Source organism: Pseudophryne corroboree, chromosome 1, assembly GCF_028390025.1.
Source record: "Pseudophryne corroboree isolate aPseCor3 chromosome 1, aPseCor3.hap2, whole genome shotgun sequence".
NCBI lineage: Eukaryota > Metazoa > Chordata > Amphibia > Anura > Myobatrachidae > Pseudophryne > Pseudophryne corroboree.
Genome location: NC_086444.1, coordinates 207,396,227 through 207,421,780, shown reverse-complemented (window position 1 = coordinate 207,421,780; position 25,554 = coordinate 207,396,227). Strand labels below are relative to the sequence as shown.

General features: G+C 46.4%; 1 protein-coding gene across 1 annotated transcript; it reads left to right on the top strand.

The window, feature by feature from the left end:
- The first annotated feature begins 3,548 nt into the window (after window positions 1-3,548).
- On the top strand, window positions 3,549-6,737 carry GIN1 (gypsy retrotransposon integrase 1). Its single transcript, XM_063914515.1, has one exon. The coding sequence runs from the start codon at window positions 3,549-3,551 to the stop codon at window positions 6,735-6,737; it is 3,189 nt and encodes a 1,062-aa protein (XP_063770585.1).
- The last annotated feature ends 18,817 nt before the right edge of the window (window positions 6,738-25,554 follow it).

The following is a 25,554-nucleotide window of genomic DNA, read 5'->3' as shown; positions in this document are numbered from 1 at the left end:
TCCTAGATGGGCCCGGTGTTTGTGTCGGCCACTAGGGTCGCTAATCTTACTCACACAGCTACCTCATTGCGCCTCTTTTTTTCTTTGCGTCATGTGCTGTTTGGGGAGGGTTTTTTGGAAGGGCCATCCTGCGTGACACTGCAGTGCCACTCCTAGATGGGCCCGGTGTTTGTGTCGGCCACTAGGGTCGCTAATCTTACTCACACAGCTACCTCATTGCGCCTCTTTTTTTCTTTGCGTCATGTGCTGTTTGGGGAGGGTTTTTTGGAAGGGACATCCTGCGTGACACTGCAGTGCCACTCCTAGATGGGCCCGGTGTTTGTGTCGGCCACTAGGGTCGCTTATCTTACTCACACAGCGACCTCGGTGCAAATTTTAGGACTAAAAATAATATTGTGAGGTGTGAGGTATTCAGAATAGACTGAAAATGAGTGTAAATTATGGTTTTTGAGGTTAATAATACTTTGGGATCAAAATGACCCCCAAATTCTATGATTTAAGCTGTTTTTTAGTGTTTTTTGAAAAAAACACCCGAATCCAAAACACACCCGAATCCGACAAAAAAATTCGGTGAGGTTTTGCAAAAACGCGTTCGAACCCAAAACACGGCCGCGGAACCGAACCCAAAACCAAAACACAAAACCCGAAAAATTTCAGGCGCTCATCTCTAGAGTTAATATCAAAGAACTACTCTCCCATCAGCCAGCTAAAGTGGATGAGATTCTTAATATCAGTTCTCCGATCCATTAAAGAAATATTCCTACAGTGCCCTTTTTCAGAACTTACTACAATAAATCCACAGTGGCTACAGAAGTTTTAACCCAGCTCCTAAGGATGTTTATTCCTATTTTAAGAGGCAGTCAGTTTTCTTAGCATTAAGGGAGACCGGAATTAAATACATGATATTTGCACAGGATAACTAAATATCTATTCTCTATCAGTTCTACCGGAGATAACTATGTTATTCTTATTAGTTTTGTCGGAAGGATATCCCTCCTTATAGACTTCATGTGCACCAACTGAATGGCCATAGTTCACTGCACAGTATAAATACTGAAGGGTTAATAGACTATTTAGTATAGATTGTAGACTAGATACGATTCCACATACTGAGAGGTCTTGCTGGTTACAATATTGTTTTATATCTTACACACTGCAAGGATATTCATGTGAAGTATATGTGGGCTTATTTGTTGTTTATATCCTAACCCTTTAACCCTCCAGGACCGAGATCTACTGGGATCCCTAATATGCAGTAAAATAAAGCAAGAACTTGTATTCATTTCTTTAAGCGTATGATGGGATGCCATTACATGGTAGTGTGAAATGTACTGTATACAATAGAACCGTAGTCATTGCCATCCATTGCCTTCTATTTTTATATACAGTAAAAGTATATGAGAGTCCTGTTATTGGGAAATAAAGTACATGTTTTTTTTTATTGTAATTCATTGATTGACCCCTTATTCCTGTGAAGAGGACGAAGATCAGATAATAAAGAAGGTACGATTCTTAGAGCCTAACATACCGTACTATTCGTTTCTCACAAAGTGTAAGGAACAAGACAAGAGGCCGGTTACCGTATTAACTGTTTATTACAAAGTTTGGCGTCCGCGAACAGGATAGAATGTCGGAATCACAGGAACTCCAGACTCCTGCATCGACAGCAACATCTACCCGGAGGAGACTGCCTGCGTCACATGGTCAATCTCCGACAGGGCAGAACCAAGGGATAACCTCACCCATTACGATGCCATATTATTTTGGCGCTTCATGGCTTCCTACCTATTCTGGAGACATGCGTCCCCAGAGAACCAGTCAACTTAAAGAGTTCAGAAAAAAATGTGTTCCATGTTCAGGTTATACCCGCTGAGCGAAGTGCAGAAGGTGGAGATCCTGTTGGGACAGTTAAAAGGTTCTGCACTGCGGGAGACAGAGGCATGGGAGGAAGAAGAGAAGGAGACCGAGGAAGGCATCCTGGAAAAACTGGGGAGCATCTTTGCTTTAAAAAACATTTCCAATTTAAAAAGTCGACTATACGCTAGGAATCAACGAGCTGGCGAAACACTACGGGACTTTGCATTGGGGTTGCAAGAAGCAATGAGGGCAGTTCAAGCCTTGGACCCCCGTGAAGTACAGCAGGCTGAGGAGACATTAATTAACCTATTTATTGAAGGAGCACAAGGGGAAGCCATTCAGGCTCAACTGAGAATGTGGCGACGTCAACAACCGAAGTGCTCCTTTTCTGAGTTCAAAGAAGACATTTTTCACATTCTTGGACTAAATTCCTGCGAGGATCCTGAGTATGAGGCATCAGCTGAGCAAGAGGAAGGGGAAGGCATAAAAGAAATAAAATCACACACAAAAACTGATGTTGCATTGCCTAAGGCAGTCACCCAACAGGCACAAGTTCCATCTAGTCAGGATTCAATTGGGACTCTAAACTCTAAACTTACGGAACTTACCTTGCACCTAGCTAGGATGGATCAGAAACTCGAGGAGTTGAGTCAAGGCCAAAATGTCGGCCGACGTCGGGAATGGCGGCAAGATCGGGGTTCAAGGAATCGCTCTCGATGGGATGTACCAAGGGGAACGGGCAGACGTTCGACCGACCAATTTGATGCTCAGGGACAGCCTATATGTAGAGGTTGCAGACAAAGCGGTCACATTGAGAGAAATTGCCCCAATGAAGCTTTAAACGAGGAGACCCCGAGGCAGGGGACCGACCCTCGGGAGGAGATGTATCAATAGGTCTGACGTCACAGGAGTGGTGGCTCAGATATGTCGGTGAGTGTCCTCACCTGAAAATTCGGATCAATGGCGTGGAGATGGCTGCTCTCCTGGATACAGGATCTCAAGTTTCGACCATCAGGCTTAATGAATTTCTCCAACATTGGGATGAGCGAACAATAGTCTCTCCACCAACTACCTGGTTACATCTACTAGCCAGTAACGGACAACCTATTACTTATCGTGGCTATTGGGAAGCCGACATGAAAGTTGGTCGAGCCAACTTAACCAGACAGGGATGTCTAGTAACCACGGTTTTAAATGACTTTCTACCTCCAGTTATCCTTGGAATGAATATCCTCAGAAACTGTCCCGATGAACTAGTCGAAGCTCTGCACATGGAAATGAAGACAGCCGCCCCGTGGGAGCGGAGGACGCTCCAACAGACTATTCGGCTACTGGAAGGTCAAAAGAAATTCGCCAATGACAGAGGGGAGGTTGGGAAGGCACGAATTGCTGACCGACGGCCCGTGATGTAGAAGCCCAACTCAGAACACGTAGTTTGGTGCAAAGTTCGGATTGGCCCTGGCGGACAAGGCTATGATGCCCTCATAGAATCTTGTGACCTGGACGGACAACAGCCGTTTGCAGTGGCCAGGACATTGGCGAAAGTGGAGCAAGGTAGAGTACCTGTTCGCATTTTGAACCCTCAAAACTACCCTGTCCGACTCTTTCTACACTGCATGGTAGCAAGGGTGTCTCAAGTCCACTTCCAGGATGTATTGGGGGAAAATATACCAACTGCGTGTCAAGGAACAATGACCGAAGGGTTATCTGCCGCTGAGAGTGAGGATCCCTGGTGGAATGAGATCCAGATTAGGGACTTGAATACCCCAGACGAACAGCGGGAAGGAGTGTTACAACTGGTCCAAAGGAATTCAGTGGCTTTTAGCCAGAATCCCTCCGACTTTGGAAAAGCTAAAGGTGTGTATCATTCCATTAAAACAGGAAGTAATCCACCTATTAAAGAAAGACACCGACCACTACCACCCGCAATGTACCAACCCGTGCGAAAAATGATTTCCGACATGAGAGCAGCAGGTGTCATCCGTGAGAGTTACAGCCCGTGGGCCGCCCCTTTAGTTATTGTCAAAAAGAAAGACGGAAGCCTCCGGTTTTGCGTGGATTATCGCAAACTGAATGCCGTGACACATAAGGATGCCTATCCGTTACCAAGAATAGAAGAGTCATTGACAGCCTTGAAGACAGTGGCCTACTTTTCTACTCTAGACCTCACTAGCGGATATTGGCAAATTCCGATGGCACCGGAGGACCGGAAAAAAACTGCTTTCACCACACCGATGGGTTTGTTTGAATTTAATAGAATGCCCTTCGGACTCTGTAACGCGCCAGCTACCTTTCAACGTGTAAAGGAACACTGTCTGGGACATCACAACTTCGAAATGGTCCTGCTCTACCTAGATGTCGTTATCATCTTCTCAAAAAGTTATGAAGAGCATCTCCGGCATCTAGAGGAAGTGTTCAAGCAGTTCATCAAATTGGGGCTGAAACTCAAGCCGGCAAAATGTCATCTACTCAAACTGGAGGTCCAATATTTGGGACATATTGTCAGCGCTGAGGGTGTCACGCCAGACCCAGAGAAGATACGCGTGGTACAAGAGTGGCCCATACCTAAGACAGTGAAGGAGGTGCGGAGTTTCCTGGGATTCGTGGGTTATTACAGGCGGTTCGTGCAAGGTTTTGCTAAACTGGCCGCTCCGTTGCATGAATTATTGCGCGGCAAGTCAGGACAGGAAAGGAGGAATTCGTCTTCAATTCTCTGGGGTGAAGATCAGCATGGTGCCTTTGAACTGCTCAAGACATCTATGGTAACTGCTCCACTACTCGCCTATCCAGATTATGAGAAACCTTTCCAAGTTTATACAGGTGCAAGTCACCGTGGGTTAGGAGCTGTGCTATCACAGATGCTGGATGGCCATGAAAGGGTGATAGCATATGCCAGTAGAGGCCTTCGTAAAACAGAGCGAAACAGCGAGAACTACAGTACCTTTAAGTTAGAGTTACTTGCTCTTATATGGGCCATTACCGAGAAGTTCAAGAATTACCTGGCTGCTTCCCCAGTCATTATTATGACCGACAATAATCCGTTGGCTCATCTGTCCAATGCACGATTGGGAGCACTCGAGCAACGTTGGGAATCCCGATTGGCCAACTTTCAATATACGATCTCCTACTGGAGTGGAAAGGCGAATGGGAATTTCGACGCCCTATCCCGCCTACCCGTTGCTGATCTTCCTGAAGTGGAAAAAGATGACGCTGAGGACGTCGAGACCCCAGTGTTCCATACGATGAACAAAGGATGGGTCGTGACATCTGATCCAGTCTCGGCTGAAACACCTATACGACCCGAAATTCCTCATACTGCTTTACCCGCATTGGAATGGATAAAAATCCAGCAAGAAAGCCCAGTTTTGAACGAGCTAATGGGCCTTATCCAGCAGAAGCGCTCCTTGAACAAGACACAGCGAGCTGAGGCTGACCTAGAACTAATCAAATTATTGAGACATCGAGACCGCATCCGGGTGAGGAAAGGGCTTATAATCCGTAGTAGCCTTGACCCCAGCACACACCAACCTATTACGCAAGTGGTAGTTCCAAAACGTCAGGCTACCCTTCTGCTTGAGGCCTATCACGATAAATCTGGTCACTTCGGTACCCAGAAAACTGAGACAGTATTAAGGAAAAGGTACTTCTGGGTCGGAATGAGGGAGGATATTGAGAAGTGGTGCAGCGACTGTGTACCTTGCAACATTAAAAGGCATCCGAATCACAGCCAAAAAGACCTCCTGCATTCCATCAAAAGCCGACGCCCCCTGGAGATCGTCGCCCTAGATCACGTTAAATTAGACTCCAGCAACACTGGATATCAGTATGCGCTAACCATGACGGATCATTACAGTAAGTTGCTTGTCGTTGTTCCTACAAGAGACTTAACTGCAAGAACCACAGCCGAGCTATTTTTTAAACATTTCGTAAGACCCTATGGGTATCCTGACCGAATCCTGACCGACCAAGGCCCAGCCTTTGAATCCCAGCTGTTCAATGAACTCTGCTCTCTGTACGGCTGTCTAAAAGTAAGGACAACGGCCTACCACCCACAGGGGAATGGGTTATGTGAAAGAGCAAACCGGACCATCATTGGAATGCTCCGAAGTCTGTCTGTGGAAAAGCGTACCCAATGGCCTGCCCTTCTCCCTGAACTTACCTACTTATATAATAACACCGAACACTGTTCCACTGGGTTCACACCCTACTACCTAATGTTCGGCAGGCAGGGCAAGCTGCCTAGAGATTTGGAATTGAACCCCATTGTGACCGTCCCGGTAGACCCCCGAGTTGATTGGGTACAGGAACATCAGCAGCGAATTGAGACTGCTAGACGGATTGTAGAGCAGAGGATGGAGGCCGCCCACCAACGGCAAGGGAGAGCTTATAACACAAATGCTCGACCCCTTCCTTTACATGAAGGTGACCAGGTTTGGGTGAAAAAGAACCATCGCTCTAGCAAACTTGATGCCATGTGGGAGGATGTTCCATACGTTGTGGTCAGTGTTCCAGCTGGTAATACCTATAAGATCCGTCGTGGTCAAGAAGGACCAATCAGAGTTGTCTCCCGAGATCAATTAAAACCTTGCACTATGGAAGTTCCGAGGGTGGGAAAAGACTTGACTTTGGCAGAAGGTCCGTCAACCCCAGGGGATATTCTATTACACGATCCCATAGAGCTCCTGTTGTTCATGGGCGGTACCGGTCCACCGAGCTCAATAAGAATTATGGCCCCAGAAGCCGTGGTGGAAAAGTTTCTTGAATGCGATGACTCCTCTTGTGTTGGGAATTGTCAAGTTGAGGATGGAGTACCGACCCCGGCCAATAGAAGATCGAAACGAAGTACTAGAGGCATACTACCTCTAAGGTATCGGGATTGATATACTTTGGGACGTACTGGTAACTATGGTGCTTGTAAATATACACTTGAGTTGATCCAGGTACAAATTTATAGGATGCGTGGGGACACGCATAGTTCAAGAGGGGACCCATGTTATACCCCATTGTCATAGAAAGTTAATTTGGGGAAAATTTATGGCATTTTTAAGTTACTATAGAAATATAAATAACTAAAGGTTATGTTGCCCTCACAAAGGGCAAGAGACTTATATAGCATTAATACCACCCTCATGGAGGGTAAATAGGGCAAGCCAAACTGTTAACGGTCAGTATTGGTATGGGCTCGTGCACTTAGGACTGTTCCACTTTTAACACTTGGGGAAAAGGAGAGAGCCGGCGCGTGTCGGGAGCTTCTGGCGGGACTGATCCGGGAACCAGAGTGGAGGTTTTAAAACAAGCAGCAGGACGATGGTTGGAGAGTCTGAGGGAAAAGAGAGAGCACGGCGGAGCTGTGCTGCGGCAGCTGCGTGTCTCCCGGATAGTGGAGAATCCCCAGTGTCAAGAAAGAGAGAAGAGATCGGGTCACTAACCTAATGCTGTCCCCGGTGGGTTCCTGAGGCTCCGGTTCCCGTGACTTGTTGGAGGAGGAGCGGCCCGTGACGAGGGTGACGCAGGAGAAGGCTTGCGAGTGTGAGGAGAGACCGCCCCGAGTAACGTCCCCCAGGAGGCGGTGGTGACCCGTCCAGCCAACCCGGTCAGAAGAAAGAGGAGGCTGAAGCACTGAGTGACGGTACTGTGGGGTGGCCCCGGATGCCCGTATTAGGTCAGGGGTGGATTTATCTAGACCTCATCATAGAAGGGCCTCTCATTGAAGGGGATTTATCCCAGTACCTTTACAGAGAGTGTTACACTGCGGCCTCCCGCTGAAGGGGATGTACTAAAGTACCACTCAATACTACACATAATTAACCCTTCAATGATGTGTACCGGAGACTTATTAAATAAGAGCCAGATAATAGAGAAGTTATCCAGCTTTATACAGAAATAGATGTCCCGCAGCTGCAGTGCAGATACAGAGAGTGGTAGACAGTGACATTGTTCACCCTGCTAACGTGACAGCTGGAGTTAATATCAAAGAACTACTCTCCCATTAGCCAGCTAAAGTGGATGAGATTCTTAATATCAGTTCTCCGATCCATTAAAGAAATATTCCTACAGTACCCTTTTTCAGAACTTACTACAATAAATCCACAGTGGCTACAGAAGTTTTAACCCAGCTACTAAGGATGTTTATTCCTATTTTAAGAGGCAGTCAGTTTTCTTAGCATTAAGGGAGACCGGATTTAAATACATGATATTTGCACAGGATAACTAAATATCTATTCTCTATCAGTTCTACCGGAGATAACTATGTTATTCTTATTAGTTTTGTCGGAAGGATATCCCTCCTTATAGACTTCATGTGCACCAACTGAATGGCCATAGTTCACTGCGCAGTATAAATACTGAAGGGTTAATAGACTATTTAGTATAGATTGTAGACTAGATCCGATTCCACATACTGAGAGGTCTTGCTGGTTACAGTATTGGGGGTCATTCCGAGTTGTTCGCTCTGTAAATTTCTTCGCATCGCAGCGTTTTTCCGCTTAGTGCGCATGCGCAATGTTCGCACTGCGACTGCGCCAAGTAAATTTGCTATGCAGTTAGGAATTTTACTCACGGCTTTTTCATCGTTCTGGTGATCGTAATGTGATTGACAGGAAGTGGGTGTTTCTGGGCGGAAACTGGCCGTTTTATGGGTGTGTGTGAAAAAACGCTACCGTTTCTGGGAAAAAAGCGGGAGTGGCTGGAGAAACGGAGGAGTATCTGGGCGAACGCTGGGTGTGTTTGTGACGTCAAACCAGGAACGACAAGCACTGAACTGATCGCAGATGCCGAGTAAGTCTGGAGCTACTCAGAAACTGCTAAGAGAGGTCTAATCGCAATATTGCGAATACGTCGTTCGCAATTTTAAGAAGCTAAGATTCACTCCCAGTAGGCGGCGACTTAGCGTGAGCAAATCTGCTAAAAGCAGCTTGCGAGCGAACAACTCGGAATGAGGGCCATTGTTTTATATCTTACACACTGCAAGGATATTCATGTGAAGTATATGTGGGCTTATTTGTTGTTTATATCCTAACCCTTTAACCCTCCAGGACCGAGATCTACTGGGATCCCTAATATGCAGTAAAATAAAGCAAGAACTTGTATTCATTTCTTTAAGCGTATGATGGGATGCCATTACATGGTAGTGTGAAATGTACTGTATACAATAGAACCGTAGTCATTGCCATCCATTGCCTTCTATTTTTATATATAGTAAAAGTATATGAGAGTCCTGTTATTGGGAAATAAAGTACATGTTTTTTTTTTATTGTAATTCATTGATTGACCCCTTATTCCTGTGAAGAGGACGAAGATCAGATAATAAAGAAGGTACGATTCTTAGAGCCTAACATACCGTACTATTCGTTTCTCACAAAGTGTAAGGAACAAGACAAGAGGCCGGTTACCGTATTAACTGTTTATTACACATGTGTACCCTCGTGTCAGGGACAGGGGGTTCCTCTGTGATATGCAACACTTCTTTTATTGCAATAATCATATATCGAATACATTTAGCCACTTTTGGCTGTAACTTTGCATCATCGTAGTCGACACTGGAGTCCGAATCCGTGTTGGTATCAGTGTGTGCTATTTGGGATAGTGGGCGCTTCTGAGACCCTGAAGGTCCCGGCGACATAGGGACAGGCGTGGGTTCACTCCCTGACTGTTCCTTAGCTTCAGCTTTGTCTAATCTCTTGTGCAATAAGTTCACACTAGCACTTAAAACATTCCACATATCCATCCAGTCAGGTGTCGGCACCGCCGACGGAGACCTCACATTCATACGCTCCCCCTCCTCCCTAGGTGAGCCTTCTACCTCAGATATGTCGACACACGCCTACCGACACACCACACACACACAGGGAACCTCTTATCTGAAGACAGTTTCCCCACCAGGCCCTTTGGAGAGACAGAGAGAGAGTATGCCAGCACACACCCCAGCACTATATGACCCAGGAAAAAAAACACAATAATTTTATGTTTACCCAGATAGCGCTGTTTACATATACAATATGCGCCTAATTTTGTGGCCCCCCCTCTTCTTTAAAACCCTCTTTCTACCGTGGTATAAGCAGGGGAGAGTCCGGGGAGCTTCCTCTCAGCGGTGCTGTGGAGAAAAATGGCGCTGGTGAGTGCTGAGGGAGAAGCCCCGCCCCCTCGGCGGCGGGCTTCTGTCCCGCTTAAAACAGTAAAATTTGTCGGGGGCTCTTATATATATATACAGTGCCCAGCTATATATATACTTATTTGTGCCAAAAAAAGAGGTCTATATGCTGCCCAGGGCGCCCCCCCTTCGCCCTGCACCCTTACAGTGACTGCCGTGTGTGAGGTGTATGGGAGCAATGGCGCACAGCTTTACTGCTGTGCGTTACCTCAGTGAAGATCATGAAGTCTTCTGCCGCCTCTGAAGTCTTCTTTTCTTCTCATACTCACCCGGCTTCAATCTTCCGGCTCTGCGAGGGGGACGGCGGCGCGGCTCTGGGACGGACGGCGAGGGTGAGACCTGCGTACCGATCCCTCTGGAGCTAATGGTGTCCAGTAGCCTAAGAAGCAGAGCCTTGAAACTCACAGAAGTAGGTCTGCTTCTCTCCCCTCAGTCCCTCGATGCAGGGAGTCTGTTGCCAGCAGACTCCCTGAAAATAAAAAACCTAACAAATATACTTTCTGTCAGGAAGCTCAGGAGAGCTCCCTGAAGTGCACCCATCTCCTCTGGGCACAGTATCAAACTTAGGTCTAGAGGAGGGGCATAGAGGGAGGAGCCAGTGCACACCCAGACCTAAAGTCTTTCTTAAAGTGCCCATGTCTCCTGCGGAGCCCGTCTATCCCCATGGTCCTTTCGGAGTCCCCAGCATCCTCTAGGACATTAGAGAAAAATATTTTACTTTGAATGACATATAAGAGTATAAACTGAAACAATGAGCACCCTGGTTTCTAAACATGAAACAAAACAAAAAATAAATAATGGGTGCCCAAGTCTATATCCATCCTGCAAAGGGAATCAGTGTGAATTGGGCAAGGTGAATGTGTTCTAATTTCCCCCAGTTGTTCTGGTGGGAATGTTGGGAAATATTCTGTTCAGGATGTAATTGCCTCTGATTTTTTGGCGAGTTGCAAATTGCCAGATGTAATTGAATGCAAATTGCCTCAAAATCGCGAGAAGCTCGCTAGAATGACTCATGCTTGGCTGCAATTCGCCTTCCCAATATTTGTAATGCAAAAGGTTCAAGGTAACAAATGTAATAGCTAGAGATGTGCATGCGCCGGCCCAAATCTCTGATTTTGGGCTTTTGTTTTGGATCTGTATCTCCTTTCGTGTTTTGGATCTATATATATATTTTTTAATCATAAAAACAGCTAAAATCACAGAATTTGGGCATGTTTTTGTTCCGGCAGTATTACTAATCTCACAAACATTCATTTCCACTAATTTCCAGTAAATTTTGACCTCCTCACAGTTCACAATATTGTTTTCATCCAGTTTAGGCCAAAAGGTTGCCCCGAGGTAGCTGGATGACTAAACTAAGCTACAGCAGTGGCCGGCACAAACATGTGGCACTTAAACTGCCAACATGGCACATCTAGGAAGCAGAATGGCACTGCAGTGGCAGACAGGGTGGCAGTTTAATAAACTATACAAATGTTTGTCATCTACATAAGAAGACAGTCAGCAATGCTCCAACCAGCACATGATGTAAAGAAAGAGGTGCAAGACTGTCACTTGAGGCTGAAATTATTGGTTTGTTTGGGCCCCCACAAAACTATTTTTAAGAAAGACTACTTCTGATCAGTAATGACTCTGAGGATGTTGATGATAAGGGTGTTAATTACATTATAATCTTTTACAATAAATGTAATGTCTTAACCACAAATGACGTAACATGGAGGAGGTGCCTAGATGGCTAACGTTCCTACAGTACCTCTACTAACTTTGGCCTCTCAAATGGAGCAGATGCTTTCACAAACATTGTCAGGATTGGGGTAAAAATAATCCCACACCCAATAGCTTTTTTGGTCTTCTGCCCAGACATTGAAATGGCTTTCTTTTTCTCATGGTCAACAACTGCAGCCACTGGTGGCTGACTTAAACAAACAACATCAACATCCTCAGTGTCAGATAGTAGTAGTACACACATATCCACCTCATCATGTTCACTTTCACACATGAATCCTCAATTTCTATTATGCCCTCGTCGTCATCATCATCATCATCACCATCTTTATTTGTACTGCTCCCCACATGTGCAGATGGTGCAGAACTGGTGGAAGGAGGTGAAAGAGGCTTCTCTATGATGACAGTGTGAGAAATGTCAGACTCACACACAGCTGATGTGGACACCACTAAACGTTCCTCAAGAATGTCTGATGGTTCTTATTCTGAATACACATTTTTTCTTACTCCCTCTGCAGCTAACTTTCCTTTTGATGTTTTTTTCTTTACCACTGTAAAATGAAATGATTTTACATGCCCTGACTTAAGCCCTCTATGCCCCTGGGCATCGGCCTTAGTAGATGACGTTGACAGACTTGTATCATTATGACTAGTGGCAGCACCTGCACCACTAGTATGTGCTTCCTGCTCTCCTCTCAATTGTTCATCCTCCATATCTATCCACAAACATGAATTAAGTGGGATACAGCACACACCCAATTTGTCCAAAAAATGTATCACCTTCAGTGTCGCACAATACATGTATGAGTCAGAAATAGTAATCAAACACTGCGGTTGACCTTCACCAACAGTGTCGCACAATATGTTTATGAGTATGAAATAATGATCAAACACTGCGGTTTAATTTCACCAACAGTGTCGCAAAAATATGTGTATGAGTACAAAATAATAATAAAACACTGTGGTTTAATTTCTCCAATAGTGTCACACAATGTGTATGAGTCAGAAATAGAAATAGAGCTCTGCGGTTGACCTTCACCAATAGTGTCACACAATATGTGTATGAGTAGGAAATAAAATGTTAATCTGGTACCACCTTCACCCAAAGTGTCACACAATATGTGTATGCATCACAAATAGTAATCAAACACTTCAGTTAAGCTTCACCAACTGTGTTGCACAATATGTGTATGAGTACTGTAGGAGATAAAATATTACTATAGTACCACTTTCACCCACAGCATCACACAATACGTACTGTATGTGTGTCAGAAATAGTAAAATAACACTGTGGTTGACCTTCGCCAACAGTGTCACACAATACGTGTATGAGTAGGAAATAAAATATATTACTGTGGCACCACCTTCACCCACAGCGTCACACAATACGTGTGTGCATCAGAAATAGTATTCAAACACTGAAGTTGACCTTCACCAACAGTGTTGCATAATACATGTATGAGTACAAAATAATAATATACTGTAGTCTGACCAGCAGTTTCACAGTACTAATGAAAATAAAATAAAAATTGTATAGTATCTTGGGGTACAACACAAAAAAATATATATTTTTTTAATTATATTTTTAGGCTTTTTGCTTTTAGCTTTTATTATTTCATTTTACACTGAGACGGAGCTCCTTGATAGATGGACAGATTACTCCTTTCAGATATAGCAGACAGAGCAACCCTAGACTGATACAGCAGACAGGGCACCCCTGGACTGATACAGCAGACAGGGCACCCCATGACTTATACGGCAGACAGGGCATCCCTGGACTGATATAGCAGACAGGGCACCCCTGGACTGATACAGCAGACAGGGCACTCCTGAAATAATACAGCAGACAGGGCACCCCTGGACTGATACAGCAGACAGGGCACCCCTGGACTGATACAGCCGCCTTGCATTAGACAACACAATACTCAGATGAACACTTCCGTCTAGTACGGACTCTGATCCTGCTTCGGATTCCAAAGTTCGGGTGGGTCTGTCTGGTCCTCCGAGAAATGCACTCACTCATCTCTAGTAGTAGCTAGCGAGTCTGCAGCTCACCGGAAGTGGACCAGGAAAAGTCACCAACAGAGGTTCCTGTGTCCACCAAAATATCTGTGTTTCCATTATTTACTTGCTATTTCCAAATCCTGTTCCTAGACGCATTGGTACTTCACTGCATCCATTCACAGATTCTTCCTGCTACAGTATATGAAAAACGGTTACTAAATAAATAAGAAATATTTAGAGCTCACATTCTGATAATCTAACTGGTTCCAGGTTGTTCTACTCCAGTTCTCTCTCAGACTGGTTACATATTGGCAGGAGAGGAAGAATAATAACAGACTAACCAAAGTCACCTTAGCAATAATAATTAAAAGACAATTACATTTTCAACTTAATCAACAGAAAAATAGATGTATGCTGGGGGTCATTCCAAGTTGTTCGCTCGTTGCCGATTTTTGCTATGCTGCGATTTATTGCAAACTGCGCATGCGCAAGGCATGCAGGGCGCATGTGATTAGTTATTTAACTAAAAACTTAGCAGATTTGCTGTGGATTCTGCGGCGCTTTTCAGTCGCACTGCTGTTCGGTAAATGATTGACAGGAAAGGGGCGTTTCTGGGTGGTAACTCAGCGTTTTCCCGGCGTTTGCAAAAAAATGCAGGCGTGTCAGGGAAAAACGCGGGAGTGTCTGGAGAAACGGGGGAGTGGCTGGCCGAACGCAGGGCGTGTTTGTGACGTCAAACCAGGAACTAAACGGACTGAACTGATCGCAATTTGTGAGTAGGTCCGGGGCTACTCAGAAACTGCAAGAAAATATTTAGTAGCAATTCTGCTAATCTTTCGTTCGCACTTCTGCTAAGCTAAGATACACTCCCAGAGGGCGGCGGCCTAGCGTGTGCAATGCTGCTAAAAGCAGCTAGCGAGCGAACAACTTGGAATGGGGGCCGCTATAACTATATACTTATATAGAGCCTCTAAAGTAATTAAGTAATAAATTAATTCCGACTTTATTCAGAGATAATTTAAATATATATTAAAGTGTATATATACACTATATAATAAGCCATATACTTTATCCACATTAGATGTGTCATTAATGAATAAATCAAAGTTTGGCACAGAATGACCACCCATATACAGTATACTGTAGGTACAGATGAAGCCTCGCTCATCTAGGCTTCTCTGCTGCGTCTAGGTGCACCAAGGTTTATTAGCATAAGCCTTTCATCTATTGTTCTCAGCTGCAATACAATACAGAGAGAACAATACAGCAGGGGATTAAGGGGGTCATTCCGAGTTGATCGCTCGCTAACAGTTTTTAGCAGCCGTGCAAACGCATTGTCGCCGCCCACTGGGGTCGGTATTTTCGCTTTGCAGAAGTGTGAACGCTTGTCCAGCAGAGCGCCTGCAAAATCTTTTTGTGCAAAACAAGACCAGCCCTGTAGTTACTCTTCGTGTGCGTTGATTCTAACGACGGAGGGACGGCTTTTGACGTCACACACTTGCTCAGTGAACGCTCAGCCAAGCCTGCGTTTTTTCTGCCACGCCTGCGTTTTTCTAAGCACTCCCTGAAGACGGTAATTTGCCACCCAGAAATGCGCACTTCATGTCAATCTTCCTGCGTTCGGTCGTGCGACTGGAATCTTCGTTAAACTCTGTGCAAACCAACGATGCTCATTGTACCTGTACGATGCGCCTCCACATTGCGGTGCATACGCATGCGCAGATATGCCGATTTTTAGCCTGATCACTGCGCTGCGAACAACGGCAGCTAGCGATCAACTCGGAATGACCCCCTAGTCATTACAGCAGGGAATTAAATCTGACTGCTCTGGTTCAATTAATCCTATTAAAGAGATAGATGAGCATGGCTCCATCTGTAACAACTCACGTCAGCACACAGTCTTGGTTTCATATAGTAAATACATGAAATAGTAAAATGCACACTATTCTGTATAAATATTGTTCTTCCCAAAAACCTAAATCTGATCTAATATAGCTTATTTATAGGTTTTCATTTGTCAGCCTGCAAGAAAGTGCTTAATCAAATAGTCACTCACAACTGAAAGTTTGATTTTAGCTAAATCTACAGCAAACATTGAAAATGACATTCCAGAAGAGAAACTGCTGCCTTGTTTAGCTGCAATATAAAGGGCTGTTCCTAGATATATGGAACTTAGGGGTCATTCCAAGTTGATCGCACCAAGCAACTTTTTGCAGCCCGTGCGATCAACTAATCTCCGTCTATGGGGGGAGTGTATTTTAGCATAGCAGGGCTGCGAACGCTTGTGCAGCCCTGCTATGCTAAAAAAGTTTTGTGTAAAAGAAGATCAGCCCTGGACATACTTACCCTGTGCGACGATCTCAGCTATGATGGGGCTGGTTTTGACGTCAGACATCCGCCCTCCGTTCTCCTGGACACGCTTGCGTTTTCCTTACCACTCCCCGAAAATGGCCGTCAACAGACAGGTGACGCCCCGGAACGCCTTCCTCCTGTCAATCTTCTTGCGGTCTTCTTAAGCAGCGTCGTTGCCCGGCGACCCCTGTCGCCAGGCAATGCCGCGCATGCGCATTCCAGACCCGTTTGAACCGCAGCAAAGAACCACTGCGTGTGAACTCGTCGGAATGACCCCCTTAGTGTGAAGATCAGTGTGACGATCAGTTAGTGTGATGATCAGTTAGTGTGAAGATCTGTTAGTGTGATGATCAGGTAGTGTGAGGATCAGTTAGTGTAATGATCAGTTAGTGTGAGGATCAGTAAGTGCGACGATCAATTAGTGTGACGATCAGCAATGGTGCAAGCAGATAAAGGTCTTATAGGTACTGGGTGTGGCCAAATGCCACATGGGGCAATGCCAATTAAAATGGGGGCGGGATACACATATGGTTGGGGGGGCAGATACACATATGACCCCAATAGTGCCAGATACACGTTGCCCCACAGTGCCAGATATACACTGCCCCACAGTGCCAGATATACATTGCCCCAGAGTGCCAGATACACATTGCCCCAGAGTGCCAGATATACATTGCCCCAGAGTGCCAGATACACACTGCCCCAGAGTGCCAGATACACAAATGCCCCCACAGTGCCAGATACACATTGCCCCACAGAGCCAGATACACAAATGCCCCAGTGTCAGATACAAATTTCCCCAGTGTCATATATACATTGCCCCACAGTGCCAGATACACAAATGCCCCCACCAGCGCCGTAACTACCTGTTGCCCTGAGGGCGCACGGCCAGCGGCTTGTAATGAGTCAAATTGACTCATTACAAGCTGCCTGTTCTGGGCCGTGCGCCGTGCTGGAGGAGAGCAGCAGCGCCGGAGGCAGGGAAGGAGGAGGGAGGGGGATTGGAGTCGCAGCAGCGCTATGTCATTGGTAGTAGCGCCGCTGCAGCAGCCCCCCTCTCCTTCCGTATTGGCTGCCCGGCGCTGCTGTGAATGCTGGGATGCGCTTCCCTCATCCCAGCATTCACAGCGGCGGGCCTGGGGCTGAAAATGTTCAAGGGCCAATTATGAGAAGTGGAGGAGGTGACACCAATGCCATCTATGCATGTAGACCCTGTACACTATAAGCCCCAATGTATACCTAAATATATAAAAGAACAAAAATGACATAATTTTGTTTGGAAAATAGAAATACAATTTTAATACTTATGCTTTAGCTGGACGGCTGCTCATCATCGTGCTGTCATGATGATAGATAGGCCTATTTTTATATGGAGGCTTGGAGCTGGAGCTCCATCTGCCCCATTGTTAATCTGGCCCTGGCATACTAGTTGGGGTCACATGTTAGTGTGATGATCAGTTAGTGTGAAGATCTGTTAGTGTGATGATCAGGTAGTGTGAGGATCAGTTAGTGTAATGATCAGTTAGTGTGAGGATCAGTAAGTGCGACGATCAATTAGTGTGACGATTAGCAATGGTGCAAGCAGATAAAGGTCTTATAGGTACTGGGTGTGGCCAAATGCCACATGGGGCAATGCCAATTAAAATGGGGGCGGGATACACATATGGTTGGGGGGGCAGATACACATATGACCCCAATAGTGCCAGATACACGTTGCCCCACAGTGCCAGATATACACTGCCCCACAGTGCCAGATATACATTGCCCCAGAGTGCCAGATACACATTGCCCCAGAGTGCCAGATATACATTGCCCCAGAGTGCCAGATACACATTGCCCCAGAGTGCCAGATACACAAATGCCCCCACAGTGCCAGATACACATTGCCCCACAGAGCCAGATACACAAATGCCCCAGTGTCAGATACAAATTTCCCCAGTGTCATATATACATTGCCCCACAGTGCCAGATACACAAATGCCCCCACCAGCGCCGTAACTACCTGTTGCCCTGAGGGCGCACGGCCAGCGGCTTGTAATGAGTCAAATTGACTCATTACAAGCCGCCTGTTCTGGGCCGTGCGCCGCGCTGGAGGAGAGCAGCAGCGCCGGAGGCAGGGAAGGAGGAGGGAGGGGGATTGGAGTCGCAGCAGCGCTATGTCATTGGTAGTAGCGCCGCTGCAGCAGCCCCCCTCTCCTTCCGTATTGGCTGCCCGGCGCTGCTGTGAATGCTGGGATGCGCTTCCCTCATCCCAGCATTCACAGCGGCGGGCCTGGGGCTGAAAATGTTCAAGGGCCAATTATGAGAAGTGGAGGAGGTGACACCAATGCCATCTATGCATGTAGACCCTGTACACTATAAGCCCCAATGTATACCTAAATATATAAAAGAACAAAAATGACATAATTTTGTTTGGAAAATAGAAATACAATTTTAATACTTATGCTTTAGCTGGACGGCTGCTCATCATCGTACTGTCATGATGATAGGCCTATTTTTATATGGAGGCTTGGAGCTGGAGCTCCATCTGCCCCATTGTTAATCTGGCCCTGGCATACTAGTTGGGGTCACATGTGCTTTAACATAGAAAAAGACACCCAAAAAACAAAGACAATTGTGTTGACCTATTGCATGTTGACAATATGGGGTTGACCTATTGACTGTCAACTTAATTCTGCATACCTCCCAACTGTCCCGATTTTCGCGGGGCAGTCCCGTTTTTTGGGGACTGTCCCGCTGTCCCACCCGCGGGCCACAGTGTCCCGCGGTGGGGGGGTCAGTTGGGAGGCTAGCAGAGCAGCGGTGAAAAGACGCTGTGCGCATGCGCACAGCGTCTATTCAGTGGAGTCAGAGGGAGAGGGAGCATGCCAGCAGCTCACAGAGTGCTGGGCATGCCCCCTCAGTGACGAAAACGGGGGCATGGCTCGCGATCGCGGGTCCTCCAGCGAAGCCACGCCCCCTTTTCACAGGCCACGCCCCCTTTCGGGAGCGGCTTCGCCGCGCGAGTGTCCCGCTCCACAAAACAGCAAAGTTGGGAGGTATGATTCTGGATGACCTAATGATCCCCACCTGGCTGACTAAAAGTCTGTATTTCACCTGGTTTTGATCAGCCACAGAAATTTAATTCCTTTGTGTTCCTGATTAAATGGATATTATAGCAACCCTAGGCCAGTAGAAAGGTAACATGCTAAGCAAGATGTAATACACTCAGTTTACTGCTCAGCAATATACAGTATATATATCCCAAAAAGAATGCAATTGCCAAACAATATAAAAAATGACTACTAATAAGTTTCATGCCCACCAATGGTGCAGCTAAATGTTTTGTTTCCAATATTATACTGTACAATCCCACTGTGCCTTCTGTCAGTGTAGTGTCTTCAGTTTGGTTCTGGCCTCTGCTTTGGACTTAGATTACTCCAAATTGCTGTCTGACCTGCTCCTTACTTTGGACCCAACTACTCTCTGGATGCTGCCTGTCTTATTGCTTGTTTTGGACCTGATTACTCTCTGGAGTTCTCTCTGCCATAGCCAGTGAATTAGGGGTATATTTACTAAGTCTTGCATTGTGATAAAGTACACGGGGATAAAGTACCAGCCAATCAGCTCCTAACTGTCATTTTTCAAACACAGCCTGTGACATGGCAGTTAGGAGCTGATTGGCTGGTACTTTATCTCTGTCCACTTTTATTCCAAACAAGGCTTATTAAATGGACCCCTTAGACTTTAAAAGCCCTTAAGCTGCTTGACATCCAGGGCTGTCAAGACTTTGGACCTGAATCAGATCCTGACGCTTCTGTGGCGCATGCCGCAAAGTACAGATTGTCGCATGCACCGAACCCATACTGCTCATGCACTGTGTGGGTCTGCAGTGTCGGTCACACTACGGCATCAGACTGTCAGTGATTGACAGTGATTGACAGTCTTATGCCATTTGGGGGGGGGGCTATGACCTCCATTTCTCAAAATGGAGGCGTGTTGCTGCCATTGTTGGGGAGGGACAAGGCAGGATCTCTGTCTGAGGAAGGAGATTTCCTTGCCTCTTGCTCATACTTGCGGCGGACCAGCTTGCAGATGCAGTTGATGGTGTCGCAATTGATCCGATGCTGCATCCTAGGACACGCTCGGATCAGTAATGCATACAGAAGGCCTGATACCTTCTGCTGGATTACCCTTAAAAGCCATTGCTGCTTCCAACCACATCTGATTTAGGCCCATTGTGCAGCAGGACTGCTCCAGGGGGATGCAGCCAGCACTTTGCCTGTAAGGGGCCCTGGCTGACTGGGAGGGTCTGGTGGTTTTGATGATCCCAAGTGTGCTATTTCTGATTCTATTGATCACTCCAGCATCTTACTTCCAGCGCCAATGGTTGTGTCCTTGCATGCAAGTGACGGGTTAGAGATGCCAATTATGGACGTCTCTATTCTATACAACTCCCAGCTGCTGTGACAGTTGTGTATTTTCACATGTCCACTGTGTCAAATGAGCCTTTTGAGTTACATTCTGGAAGGCCATAGGCACATAGCCAAACCGGAGAGTATGAGAATATTGGGGGTCATTCCGAATTGATCGTAGCTGTGCTAAATTTAGCACAGCTATGATCATTCACACTGGCATGCGGGGGTCCGCCCCGCATGTTGGTACCGCCACCCCCCCCCCCACAGAAGTGCAAAGGTATCGCACAGCAGCGATGCCTTTGCGCTTCAAGAGTAGCTCCCGACCAGCGCAGCTTTAGAGTGCTGGCCGGGAGCTACTCGTTGCTCCCTGGCCCGCAGCGGCTGCATGTGATGTCACGCAGTCGCCGCGGCCCACTTCATCAACGATCCGGCCACGCCTGCGTTGGCCAGACCGCGTCCCCTAAACGGCGGCGCATGCGCAGTTCCGACCCGATCGCTGCGCAGCGAGAAACTGCAGCGAGCGATTGGATCGGAATGACTCCCATTAAGTCTACCTTATTATACTGAGCACCACAGTGCCTGTGAGACAATCAATCCCATATCCTACAAAATAAGATCACAACCAAGTCCTACACAGCAAAGCAGTATCATTTATTTAATTTAACACAGAAGAGACACTCTAGTTGCAGGATTCTATGAACTTATTATGCAAAAATGAATGAACAAATAAATAAATAATAATTAAATACATACATATATATATATATATATATATATATATCTCGAACAAATAGAAACGGGGGCGCTCAGATATCACAATGCACTACCAGTGCACGTAATAAAGACAAAAAGTGATACTTCCTCTAGGGTGAGAGTGGCTGCAACCTTAAACAATAAAATATGTGCTTGGAAAACACATAAACATACTGACACTTGGTATACACCTTATATAATTTTATTAGACACTAGCAGGCGCCCTTTTCTCCACTTATTCATATATATATATATATATATATATATATTTATTTTATATATATTAGAGATGAGCATGTTCGGCTCTCAGAGAACCGAACCCTACCAAACTTTGCCTTGTTTCAAGTCCAGATCCGAGCCAGGCTCGGATTTTCCCTCTTGACTCAGAAACTCAAACGCGGCAAAACGTCATCATCCCGCTGTCGGATTCTCGCGGGATTTGGATTCCATATAAGGAGCCGCGCGGCCCCGCCATTTTCACTCCAGTCTCGGAGAGTGTATAGAGAGGACGAGTCCTCAGTGTTCAGTGTCTGTGTGTTGGGGCGGGAAAGTGGGGTGGCAAGTGTTGTGCTGCTCAGTCCAGTCCAGTGTAGTCACTCAGTGTATTGTTGTGCTGCATCAGTCCAGCCAGTCACAGTGTTTGTGTTCTCTGCTGCCATATATCCAGTGTAGCTGTAAAGGGGTGCTGTGTTGTGCAGATCAGTCCAGTGTAGTCAGTGTATTGTGCTGTATCAGTCCAGCCGCTGCTGTGTTGTGCAGACCAGTGGTAGTGTCATCAGTAATTCCAGTGACAATATACGCTGCTGCTATATATCCACTGCTGCAGTATAACAATTATAACAACCTGTTGGGCTGCATCAAACCAGTGGTAGTGTCCTGTGTCATCAGTAATTCTAGTGACGATATACGCTGCTGCTATATATCCACTGCTGCAGTATAACAGTTATAACAACCTGTTGGGCTGCATCAGACCAGTGGTAGTGTCCTGTGTCATCAGTAATTCCAGCAGGGACGTGCAGGCAGGGGAGGCAGTGCCTCCCCTGTCATCAATGATTCAAATAATACAAAGAAGATACTTATGACACATATTCTGTGCCATAAGTATCTGCTTTAGCCTTTGTATTATTTTAATCATTTTTTACCAACTAAAAACCAGTGTCAATGTGTTTTGGAGGCACCGCTCTCGGTGCCTCCCGCTATCAGTGATGAGGGGCTGGAAGCGGGGTGTGGGGCCAAGCATCGGTCAGTCATAGCCCATTGAAAAAAAAACCTGTAAGCGAGCGGCACCTCTAGAAGTGCCGCTTTGACAGGGGCGTGCTGACAGCCCTTATCATGCAAGCACGCCCCTGTCACTGATCTGATGTGATTGGACGATTCCGGGGGCAGCACGGGGGGAGGAGCACTAATTATTATTATTTACATTCCTTTACTATGCGCCTGCCCGTCCCCCAGTAACGCATAGCGGCTGCCAAGTGAAGTCTGACCTGAGGGGGAAGAACGGTTGCGATTCCCTCTCCTCTCACATACAACTGCAATAGCCATACCTGAGCTGCGGTGACAGAAGAGGACCACACTGGGTGCCGGGATGTCTGCGCTGTACTCCCCCAGTGACCCGAAGCACAGAAGCAGCAGCAGCCTCTCAGCCTCCCTGGGGCAGATGTGCCCGGCTCTGAGATCCTAGCTCCCCCAGTCTGCAGCAGGCGGCTGGGGATCAGAGACAGTGGGTAGGTGTGCGTCCTCCGGCTCTTAGCATCAGACTTCAGCTGCAGCACCAGTGCCGGATTTAAAGCAGGTTGAGTGGGGATGAATGTGCTCGGCACTCTACTCCCATGCCTGGGGGCTCTGCTACATACTCTTCTAGCCCAGCCCAGGCTGCTGGCTGACTGCAGCTTCGGTAATATGAAGATGGTGGCTGAGGGCATGAACCTCCACATCACAACAGGGGGCACTGACTGGTAAGGCACTAGCTTCTGGCCCTCTACAGTGTGTTTGTGTAAGTTGTTACTGTGGGTGCACACTTTGCCCTCCCCTGCCTGTTACAATGACAGCAGCTGTGATGGTGTGCTCCATCTGGCCTGGCCTTACAAGTAGTGATGTGCACCGGACATTTTTGGGTTTTGTGTTTTGGTTTTGGATTCGGTTCCGCGGCCGTGTTTTGGATTCGGACGCGTTTTGGCAAAACCTCCCTGAAAATTTTTTGTCGGATTCGGGTGTGTTTTGGATTCGGGTGTTTTTTTACAAAAACCCCTCAAAAACAGCTTAAATCATAGAATTTGGGGGTCATTTTGATCCCATAGTATTATTAACTTCAATAACCATAATTTCCACTCATTTTCAGTCTATTCTGAACACCTCACACCTCACAATATTATTTTTAGTCCTAAAATTTGCACCGAGGTCGCTGGATGACTAAGCTAAGCGACCCAAGTGGCCGACACAAACACCTGGCCCATCTAGGAGTGGCACTGCAGTGTCAGACAGGATGGCACTTCAAAAAAATAGTCCCCAAACAGCACATGATGCAAAGAAAAAAAGAGGTGCAATGAGGTAGCTGTGTGACTAAGCTAAGCGACCCAAGTGGCCGACACAAACATCTGGCCCATCTAGGAGTGGCACTGCAGTGTCAGACAGGATGGCACTTCAAAAAAATAGTCCCCAAACAGCACATGATGCAAAGAAAAAAAGAGGCGCAATGAGGTAGCTGTGTGACTAAGCTAAGCGACCCAAGTGGCCGACACAAACACCTGGCCCATCTAGGAGTGGCACTGCAGTGTCAGACAGGATGGCACTTCAAAAAAATAGTCCCCAAACAGCAAATGAAGCAAAGAAAAAAAGAGGCGCAATGAGGTAGCTGTGTGACTAAGCTAAGCGACCCAAGTGGCCGACACAAACACCTGGCCCATCTAGGAGTGGCACTGCAGTGTCAGACAGGATGGCACTTCAAAAAAATAGTCCCCAAACAGCACATGATGCAAAGAAAAAAAGAGGCGCAATGAGGAGGTAGCTGTGTGACTAAGCTAAGCGACCCAAGTGGCCGACACAAACACCTGGTCCATCTAGGAGTGGCACTGCAGTTTCAGACAGGATGGCACTTCAAAAAAATAGTCCCCAAACAGCACATGAAGCAAAGAAAAAAAGAGGCGCAATGAGGTAGCTGTGTGACTAAGCTAAGCGACCCAAGTGGCCGACACAAACAACTGGCCCATCTAGGAGTGGCACTGCAGTGTCAGACAGGATGGCACTTCAAAAAAATAGTCCCCAAACAGCACATGATGCAAAGAAAAAAAGAGGCGCAATGAGGTAGCTGTGTGACTAAGCTAAGCGACCCAAGTGGCCGACACAAACACCTGGCCCATCTAGGAGTGGCACTGCAGTTTTCTAGCGAGAGGATGAGTGCTTCCATCCTCATGTGAAGCTGAACCACTAGCTATAAACATAGGCCAGGGCCTCAGCCGTTCCTTGCCACTCCGTGTCGTAAATGGCATATTGGCAAGTTTACGCTTCTCCTCAGATGCTTTTAATTTTGATTTTTGGGTCATTTTACTGAACTCTTGTGTTTTGGATTTTACATGCTTTCTACTATGACATTGGGCATCGGCCTTGGCAGACGACGTTGATGGCATTTCATCGTCTCGGCCATGACTAGTGGCAGCAGCTTCAGCACGAGGTGGAAGTGGATCTTGATCTTTCCCTATTTTACCCTCCACATTTTTGTTCTCCATTTTTTAATGTGTGGAATTATATGCCAGTATCAATAGCAATGGCCTACTACTATATATACTGCGCACAACTGAAATGCACCACAGGTATGGATGGATAGTATACTTGACGACACAGAGGTAGGTAGAGCAGTGGCCTACTGTACCGTACTGCTATATATTATATACTGGTGGTCAGCAAACTGTGCAAAACTGAAATGCACCACAGGTATGGATGGATAGTATACTTGACGACACAGAGGTAGGTAGAGCAGTGGCCTACTGTACCGTACTGCTATATATTATATACTGGTGGTCAGCAAACTGTGCAAAACTGAAATGCACCACAGGTATGGATGGATAGTATACTTGACGACACAGAGGTAGGTAGAGCAGTGGCCTACTGTACCGTACTGCTATATATTATATACTGGTGGTCAGCAAACTGTGCAAAACTGAAATGCACCACAGGTATGGATGGATAGTATACTTGACGACACAGAGGTAGGTAGAGCAGTGGCCTACTGTACCGTACTGCTATATATTATATACTGGTGGTCAGCAAACTGTGCAAAACTGAAATGCACCACAGGTATGGATGGATAGTATACTTGACGAC